This window comes from Octopus bimaculoides, chromosome 2 (assembly GCF_001194135.2).
Source record: "Octopus bimaculoides isolate UCB-OBI-ISO-001 chromosome 2, ASM119413v2, whole genome shotgun sequence".
NCBI classification, from domain to species: Eukaryota; Metazoa; Mollusca; class Cephalopoda; order Octopoda; family Octopodidae; genus Octopus; species Octopus bimaculoides.
The window spans coordinates 157,955,654-157,966,511 of NC_068982.1; the positions used below are offsets into that span (position 1 = coordinate 157,955,654).

General features: G+C 37.7%; 1 protein-coding gene across 1 annotated transcript in view; it reads right to left on the minus strand.

Moving 5' to 3' along the window:
• Nucleotides 1-10,858, minus strand: part of LOC106869371 (ADAMTS-like protein 2) — a 147,675-nt gene that overhangs the window by 64,639 nt on the left and 72,178 nt on the right. The window contains exon 3 of the mRNA XM_014915094.2: nt 5,065-5,170. Within this exon, the coding sequence (XP_014770580.1) occupies nt 5,065-5,170 (106 nt within the window). The remainder of the gene's footprint in view (nt 1-5,064; nt 5,171-10,858) is intronic.

Consider the following 10,858-nt stretch of genomic DNA (forward strand, 5'->3'; position numbering starts at 1 on the left):
ATTTTTAGACTTGGTGAACCCATTCCTCTCTATGTCTATTCACAGATGATTCCTTCTAGAATAAAGAAAATAGAAAAACAATCCGAGTACAGGGCAGGTATTTTATTTAACGACTCCGAAATAGTGAAAGACAAAGTTGACAATAGCGAGATTTGAAGTCAGGGCGCAAGGTGTCAAAACATTTACTACAAATCATTTTATCTGATACTCTAACGGTGTGAACAATTAGGCTCTTCATCTGGGATGTTCAAAACTGCCCAAGCACCATGAAACTTGGCAGGCGAGGGTGGACCAATATGCCGCGGGGCACATAATGATGAAAAAAAAAAAAAACAATACTTGGGTAAAAATAGCGCTATGTCTACAGAGCTGAAATATTTCAAATATTATTTCGTTACATTTTGTTTTACTTAAATCATGTTTAGTATGGATTAGTCAGAAGAAGAGCATCACCCACAGCTTTTTCCAAGGCTCTGGTGACTGTTAGGATGGAAAGAAGAACTTATCTGCACGTTAGAAACCTGGCTCAAATGCCTGCAACTGAGTGAACTCCACTATAGCTACGTAAACGGCAGGTAGTGGTTGTAAATCGGAATTTTCATGTTCTCAGCTTTAAACGTACTAATATTTTATGATATAGTTCGTCCTTCTTTTTTCTCTTCTTGAGTTGCTGTGTATAGCAAGTCAAGTAACTATGTTAAGCTCTTCATTGTTTCTTATAGTTGTTTTGTGAGATAGAATTTATCTTACTCAGCGGTGATAAAAAAACAACAACATTACAATGTAGTTTAATCTCTATTAAGCCGTAGGTGTAGGATGCTTACTTTATATTTAACATAATAATTCCTCATTCATCAATTTTCGGTGCAATTTTGTAGATTTACAGTGTGCATAGCAGGAAGAGATATTCTCTTCACCTCAATAGTTATAATGAACTTATTGATCGAAATTCTATTTTTTGTTTTTTTTCATTTCCCAACTGAAAAAAAATTGATTTTTGTATCTTTTATATTTTATAAAATTTTATTTTTTATAATTATTATTACGATTGCTATGAATAATAGTGTATTGGCAAAATAAGTAGAGCGCCGGATTAAATACTTAGTGAGTATTAGTTAGAATCTTTTACGTTCGAATCCCGTTTTATCTTTTGTAGTTTCAGCGTCAATAAATGTCAGTTAACTCAATTACAGTAAAAAAAATCCATAATGAGGCAGTAGGTGAAAAGAAACAGACACAAACTCGTTCCTCCTTGCTTCTAGTCAGCCTGATGCATTCCACCATATTTCTTACTGTCTATTCTTTGACATTACTGAACGACTAATTCCTGGCTTTCCTACTCAGCTTTTACTGCTCGGATGATTGTCGCGAATAATTATATTCACTAGTATAGACTGTCAGTGTCGTGTTATATGACCAAATCACATGATTTAGTGGAATTGCGAATTTTAGCACGTGAGAAATATGTTTCGCGGTTCGGAGACAATCCCGCCCCAAACAATTCTCTTTCGTGTAAGGTCTCCATCATACAACGTCCACGCTTCGCAACCATAAAGTACAGTCCATACTGCCTTCACTCTCCCCCTTCTCTACTTGTCTTATTTCTGCTATTATAATATTTTCAAACAGTGTCTAAGTTTCCTAAAGCTGCGGTAACTGCTACAATTTACTAATTGACTTATTTCTTTGATCTTACATCTGTGATTGCTTTTGTCAAATATTTCAATTAATTAATAGCCTTTCAATTGAAATGACTACTTACTATTTGCTTTTATTAGTTATCATTATTTCTATTACTTTCATTATTATTTGCATTTCCATTTCAGTTATATAAGAAAGTGCTGCAATATCACCGGGTTCTTTTTCATTTTGTCCTACTATATCAGTATCGTTAACAGCACGGGGCAATGATGGTATTACTTTGCTGTCTTGCGAGGTCGTGCAGTGTTGCACGTCTATGACGACTGCCACCCGATCACAGATCCCTGAAAGATACCACCTGCAGTAACCACCTGACGATACTGTGCCAAGAGACTGAAATAGAACCAGAAGTCGACTTTGTTATCGATGCTCTTCACGGTGACCCTTGTATTTCTCCTTTTCAAATATTGTTGGACTTGTTTGTGGACAGGTGCATCAAGTACAATGTGAGCTGGTGTCTTAAATATGGAAGAAAATGCGTTAAGGGGCCCTACACAATTCCTCAACCAATAAACGCGATTTTACTTAACGTGATGACTAGGCTTTCTCCATATTTTCTTTGAATGGGACAAACAAGTTTCTTGGCCTTACAGGTAGCTATATCTTCCTCTTGTACAACTCTGGAATACATTGTGGAAGGTTGGCGTCCGTTTAGTGAACATAACGATGTCAAACTTTAGTTATTTCAGTAAAATATGTCATATCCTGCATTTATTCGAAGGCCGGATAGATGACAGAGATCACAAAGAAAAAGAAAATGCTTTCTAATTGATGTATCAATACCAACAGATGGCAATGTTTCTCTAATAGAAACGGATTAACTTTCAAAATACAAAGACCTGGAAATAGAGGTAACTCGAATGTGGAGTCTAAAAATATAAACACTTCTTATCATAGTAGGTGCGTTAAGTATGGTAAAAAAAAATATTCAGACAACTAACAATAACGTACAGAAAATAGCACTACTAGGAACCGCACACATGATACGTAAAACACTTTCAATAAAGTAAACATAAGAGCATCACCACAAACTACATCATGTGCCCAAGTTACACACAGCTGTGCTCGATAGTGCAGTGAAAGTACGTGATAAAAATAAAATTACTGAATAACAACAACAACAACAACAATAATAATAATAATAATAATAATAATAATAATAATAATAATAATAATAATAATAATAATAATAATAACAATAATATAGTCGACAAAACGTAACAGCGGCTGGACGTGTTCTTCGTTGCTCTGACCTGTCAGCAGGTGAAGACACAGAAAAACTAATACAATCCAGCAGGATCAAAAGATTTGGTGAATGTCATGCACTAATAGCTGCGCAACTCAACAAGTAACACCAGAGTGGTGGACATTGGGTAGAACAGTGCTGTGCCTGAAAAACATCGAAAAAGGCAACATGGTAGACAATTACAGGCCTATATCCTGTCTGTCACTTAAGTGGAAGCTATTGACTGGAATGCTTGCAGAGCCAATGTACAAACATCTAGAAAAAAAATGGAGTCTTGCCACATGAGCAGAAGGGTTGCAAGCGTAAGTGCAGAGGTACCAAGGATCAACTCCTGATAGACAAAAATATACTTAGAGACTGCTAGAGGAGGAAAAGTAACCTAGCCATGTCATGGGTCGACTATCGTAAGGCGTACGATATGATCCCACATTCTTGGATTATGGAATGAATGAACCTATTTGGTATTGCATTGAATGTTGAACGATTGCTTGGAAAAAGTATGGCGAACTGGAAGACGGACCTGACAGCATACGGAAGTAGTTTAGGAACAGTAGAAATCAGGAGGGGCATCTTCTAAGGGGACTGCCTGTCCCCACTGAGCTTATTACTGTGCTTGATACCACTAACACTGATTCTGAGGAAAGCAAAAGCTGGGTATGTATTCAAAAGCCGCCAACAAAAAGTCAATCATTTGTTATTCACGGATGACCTCAAGCTTTATGGTAAAGATGAAGCCCAAGTCAGTTCCCTCGTTGATACGGTGTATACCTTCAGTCCTGATATCAGAATGGAGTTCGGACTGAAAAAGTGTGGTGTGTTAGTCTTGAAGAGAGGAAAAATCAAATGTATGGACGGGTTAACGATACTGTCGGGAGAGGTTATGAAGTAGATAGAAGAGGCGGGCTATAAGTACCTGGGGATTTTGGAAATGGATAAATTGATGGAGAAAGAAATGACAGAAAAAAATTGAAGCGGATTACTTGCGCAAACTGAGATTGATCCTTAAGTCGAAATTAAACGTAAGGAATACGATTGAAGCTATCAACACACGGGCAGTTTCACACCTTAGATATGGAGCAGGAGTAATCGCATGGCCAATAGATGAACTAAACAGATTAGACAGAAGGACAAGGAAGTTGCGAACTAGATATGGGACACTTCACCCAAAACGTGACACAGACAGACTGTATGTACGAAGAAAAAGACGGGAAAGAGGACATTTTGGAAGCGAACACAGCATTAGAGCAGAAGAAAATAACATACCATGGTATGAAAACTGCCACAGAATCGCTATCATTAGAAGTAAGAAGGTCAGGCTTATATAGGATGAAAGATTGCAAAGATAAAGCACTGTACATGCAACTGAAAACTAATGAAACTGAAAATAGATGGGTAAAGAAAAGAATGCATGGTCAATTTCATAGGGATGTTGAAGATAAGACAGACAGAGTAAAAAGATGGCTGTGCATGATTAAAAGTAATTTAAAACCAGAACGTCACACGTACTGAGAAGAGCATGGTCACTGTGAGCTTTCGTTCCCTTTTTCCCCCTTATTTTCTTTGTTTCTATCTTTTATTTTCTTTATTTTTCTCTCTGTCATTCTTACCTTTTTTCTTTATCACATGACTTTGTTAATTAACAATCAGGTGTGTTTATTTAATGACCTGCCAATGTATACAGTGGGTTTCTCTGCACTAGGTGTCAGGAAAACACTGGGCAAGAAATGGAAACAGAATTGAAAGATGATAATGAATATAATAATGATATTAACAACAACAACAACAACAATAATAATAATATGTGGTAAATATAAAAGAAAGAACATGCATTATATTCGACATACCATGTCCCGGTCACAACAGGATGAAAAAGAGAGAGAAGTAAAACTGAACAGCTACGAAGGTTGTGGTCAATGAGGAGAGTAGACGTGATACCAATAATAATTGGTGCGTTTGGTAGTATCAGCACAAAACTACTAACATGGCTCGAAAGGATTGGTATAAATGTAAACAGTTGTCACATTAGTCTGCTGGCTGTAGACAGCTGACACTTTCCATCATACTCAACAAAGTAAGCTGAGACTTTTCATAGAATAATAATCGTCTGTTCAATTTACCTGTGAAAACTGGATTCCATTTTCCACCATATGAAAGACGCACCCTCGGTTGGTTGTACAAAGAGCACTGGTAGTCTCGAAAATCCTGGCTGTTTGCACTGCAATCCTTGTAAAAGAATTAATATATGTAAGCATTAGTTCAGTAACATTTCTGTAATACATGAGCTGAAAATTATTTGGTCAATTGCATTATAGTTTGTTTTCATTTCCTATACTGAAAACGACGTTTAAATTGCTAACACCCACATCGTTTTTATTTCTATTTATAGCTTCAAATTGTTTCAACTTTATTTATTTTCCATTGAAATGGTGAAGTCAGGCTGCAGTAGCGGCCTTTAAAATTTACCTCAGTTATTCCAATGTAGTTTTATAGTACTATCCTCATTACTATTAATTATTGATTATACTTTAGTTCTTTTTTATTCTTCTTATTCTTCTATTTTCTTCTTGTACTTGTTGTTGTTGTTATTGTTCTTCTTCTTCTTCTCCTTCTTCTTCTTATTATTCATCGTCGTCATCATCATCATTATCATCATCGTCATCTGCTTCTTTTATTTTCTTTACCAGCATCATTTACTTTGCAGTGATGGAATGTAAATTACACCAAAACCCAGTCAGAAAATAAATCCAATACTGCTGTAAACGATAACATTATAAAAAGAAAGGAAAGGTGAGAGGCACACACACACACACACACACACACACACACACACACACACACACACACACACACACACACACACACACACACACACACGCACACACACACGCAAGCACACACACACACACACACACACGCATGCCTGCTCAAGCTCACACAGGTACCCACAAACGCATACATGTGATCATGCACATATGGGACAACACATGCGCGCGCGCCTATATGCGTATACACACAGAACTACACAGAAGCAATCAACATCAATAATAACGACAAAAATCACAAACAAACAAACAAACAAACAAACAAACATTAATAGCATTAACAACAACAACGACTAAAACAACCAGACAATCAAGTCAAACTATTAAATCGTATATGTCAGGAAACGTCGAACTAATGAATAAAAAAGAAATCAAAAACACCTCCGCCACCAACAACGACGCCAACAACAACAATAACTGCAACAACAACAGCGACAAATACAACAATCGCTGGCAAAACAAGTATAATAATAATGACAACAGTATAAAAGCAAACACAACGATGAAAGAAAACAAAATAATAAATGAAACGAAAGAAAATCGCTACGTAATATCGTTCGTATTCCAGAATGTTCTAAAATGCTTTTATGTCATTCATTACGGAACCAATTTGAGTAGTGTGATCTGACGATGTCTTCAAAAGAACAAGTAATAATAATAATAATAATAATAATAATAATAATAATAATAATAATAATAATAATGATACTAATAATAATAATACTAATAATAATACTAATAATAATAATAATATCAATGATGATGATGATGATGATTAGAAGAAAAAGTAAAATTAGAACATGAAGATCAAGAACGAGAAGAACAAAGTGGAGAAAAAAACAACAACAAATATTAACAGTAATAAATAAATAAAAGTTTCTAATTTTAGTACAGGGTTAACAATTTAGGTTAGCGCGTTAGTCGAATAAATCAATCCCTGCACTTCAGTTGTATTTTATTTCACGCTATTTTATCGTTACCAGCAGGTTGAAAGTCAAAGTTGTCCTTGGTGCGATTTGAACTCAGAGACGTGAAGAGCTTGAACAGGCAAGAATTAAAGGGGAATCTATGAATTCAGTGTATAGTAATGTCGACAATATTAGCGTCATCAAGGACCACTTATCGACAAATGGAAATTTGCTTATAGCTGCAGTTTTATGGCAGCTAATGTAAATATACTTTATCGTTAAGATGAGACGAACGAGCAATTAGCGTAAATACACTATTTACATGGCAAACATAATCTGTTATGGTTTAGTAGGTGGTGATTACGAGGATAGTGATAATGATGAAGGTGGTGGTGGTGGTGGTGGTGGTGACGGTGGTGATGATGATGATGATGATGATGTTGATGATGATGATAGAGGTGATAACGGTGGTTTGATGGATGCTCCTGCTGCTGCTGTTGGAGACGAGAAGGTGAGGAAGTTGATGACGATTTTGATAACGATGAGGATGAGAGTGTTGTCGGTAATGATGATGATGATAATGATGATGATGATGATAATGGTAGTGGTTGTGTTGTTGGTAACGACGACGATGGCAGCTACAACGAGGACGATGCCAGTGATTGAGTCAATGGTGATGTTGGTGGTGCTAGAAGTAATGGCGATGTTGATGAGGCTATTGATGATGATGGTGGTGGTGATGGTGATGACAATGACGATTAGTACCCTTACAGTGCCGTTGCATTTTTTCAAATGGAACTTAGGTCTGCATTAACGAATATGTCTTTTCTTTTTACGTGAAGTAAAACGCGAGTTAGCCTTTCCTTCTAGTAGTTCAGTTGATGGTATTGAGCAGGGCCCTGTTCTCAACAGGTTCTCAACCGGGACCCATATGGCCCTGAGTGTCCAATATAAGACTTTTGGGGTCTACACAACCAAATAGTTGATTAAGGATCCACAAGAATATGTTAGGGGTCTCTGAAGAACTTTTACTTTAGACGAAGTTATTAGTATGTATTGGTCCCTTTCTCTAAAATTTTACATAGTTCAACCTACACAAGTTAATGTGTGTAAAGCAAAATAGGAATTTTGAAAGAAGCTTCTATACGACTAGTTTTTTCAACAACGAAAGGCTAGGGCGTACCGTCAGAATAAAACAGTAAAAAAAAAACGTTGAGAACTTCTCATATAGAACAACTGCTGTCGGGATTTTGTAGGCCCGCTGATTACTTGGCCAAATGGTGTTCTATAAACGCCTATCCACATATTTTTTACTTGTTTCAGTCATTAGACTGAGACCATTCTTGGGCATCCACTTCAAGAATTATAGTCGAATAAACGACCATATTATTTATTCGTTTTAAGCCTCGTACTTATTATTCTATGGGACCTTTTTTTTGTTTTGTCGAATCACTAAGTTACAGAGACGTTAATACACCAAAACCGGTTGTCAAGCGGTGACGCGGGCCAATCACAGGCACAGACACAGACACACATTTGTGTGTGTGTGTGTGTGTGTGTGTGTGTGTGTGTGTGTATGTGTGTGTGTGTGTGTGCGTGTGTGTGTGCGTGCGCGCGTGTGTGTCTAGATAGATAGATAGATAGATGATAGATAGATAAGCATGATTGCCCCTAGTGGTGAATCGGTTCACCATTACCATCTCTGGAGCTTGTTGAACCTTCTCATCAAAGGTGGAGGTTGACGGGTGTTCTGCTCCCTCTTAGTGTGTCATGCTTGTCCGGCCACTTTTAAACTTCTTGATCCACTCATACACACTTCTACGTGGTTGTGCACTGTCCCCGCATTTTATAAAAACTTCCGATGAATTTCAGCAACAGACACATCTCTCGACCAGAGAATTCAGATCACTGCTATTTGTGCTTCTTTGGTGCACATTGCTAGTGAAACGGCCCTGCCTACACTGTAAAGTCAGAAAGAAAAATGGCGCGATCAGGATTAAACGTCGATCACGTGGCCACAATAGTACCAACTATAAACACGCATGCGCAGAAAGCAGTGTGACAATAATAAAGATATGTTATAGCGAAAGTGCGGATAATTTGTGACTTCCCTCGTATATATATAGATATACAGGAAGATTCACAAAAAAAAAAAAACCATAACAAGCTCCAGAGATGGTAATGGTGAACCGATTCAAGACAGGTGGTGTAGCCAACAAACACATGTATTAGTTTAACGCTCGTGAAGTGAAAAGGTCTTTAACGTTTCGAGCCTACACTCTTCCACAGAAAGGAACACAGGAAGAAACAAGGAGAGAAAATAAAGAATGTATAGTGGCTAGCGATATATGTGTATATATATATATATATATATATATATATATATATCACGGGCTTCTTTCAGTTACCGTCTACCAAATCAACTCAGAAGGTTTTGGTCGGTCTGATGCTATAGTAGAAAACAGTTGCCCAAAGTTCCACAAAGTGGGACTGAACCCGAAATCGTGTGGTTGGAAAAGAAGCTTCGTATCTCAAAGCAGAAGTTAATTATTTTTGTCTGTTTATCCATACTACTCCGTCTGACACACCGGTCTCTCTCTTTCTCCCCCTTTCTTTATTTGTTTATAGAATTTAACATAATGCCCCTAATATATTTTTTTATTTAAGTTACTAAAGGAGTTAAGAACTACTTAAATGAAATATATTGGTCTTCGGGATATCAACTTTCACATTCCTTCCCCATGCCTTTACCTGTATTTTCAATGCTGACAAAGTTTTTAGAAAAAACTTTAAAATACAAGTATAGTATCTCACTTTCGTTATTTTTAGAAAAAAAATGCTAACCACCTCTAAACACTGTCTGACATTTGCCGTCCCCTTCTGAGCCCAGATTGCGCTCAAGGGTGCGTGACATTCTGAGTTTAGAACCACAAGTGTTGAGGTTCTCGATGCTGCTGCGCTGCAGCTGCTTATGATGACGCCGATGATGATGATGATGATGGCGATGACGATGATGGTGATCATGATGATGATGATTAGGATGGTGATGGTGATGATTATAATGGTGACTCAATGTCGTTGATGATGATGATGGCGATGATGACAACAACGACGACGACCTAGTGATGTTGTTGTTGATGATGATGATACGACGACGACGACGACGATGATGATGATGACGATGAAGGTGATGATGATATTCATAATGATGAGAGAAATATGGTTGATCTGCATGACAATGAGTCAGAAAAAAAATGGGAAGCATCGGTTGTTAATTAACCTCAGATTACCTTTATTACCCCCTCACCACCACACACGTACTACATTATATGTGTCCGTTTCTAAGACGATGGTGGTGGATGTAACTTTGGCGGGCGAGATTTGCCTTACTATATCCCACTGGTGGAGTGATCAATTACAAATAACGATCACATTGGCTTGTCACGCGGAAGTAATGGCGATATTTGACAGTTATGGGCACGCCGCTGTGACAGGATGCAAAAACCGGTGAGTGATAATGACATATAAGCGTAGTAGTGGCAGTAGTAGCAGTAGCAGCAGTAGTAAAAGTAAGAATAACAGCAACAGTAGTAATTGTAAAATTAACACCACCAGCAGTAACAGTAATAGTTATGTTAGTAGTAGTAGTGGTAGTAGTGGTGGTGGTGGTGGTGAAGGGGGTGATAGTAATAATGGTGTTGGGGGTGATGACGGTAGTAGTAGTAGTAGTAGTAGTAGCAGTAGTAGTAGTGGTAGTAGCAGCAGCAGTAGTAGTAGTGGTGGTGGTGAAGGGGTGGTAGTAATAATGGTGTTGGTGGTATGGGGATGGTAGTAGTAGTAGTGGTGGTGACGCGGGTGGTAGTAGTAATGGTGTTGGTGGTGAAGGGCTGGTAGTAGTAATGGTGTTCGTGGTGATGATGGTGGTGGTAGTAGTGGCAGTAGTAGTAGTGGTGGTGGTGGTGCTGATGGTGGTGGAGGTGGTGGCAGTAGTGCTACTAGTTGCAGTAGTGTGTAGTTACAGCAACGTTGTTATGACAGTGGTTTGAAGCGAGTGGGCTAATTGAATTATTCATCAGACGCCATTAAATTAAGTTGGGAAGAGGACATTTTCCCCGATCACTTTTAAGTAGAGTCAAATAAATTGCACAAATAAAAATTATTTGAAATACAAAAAAAAAAAA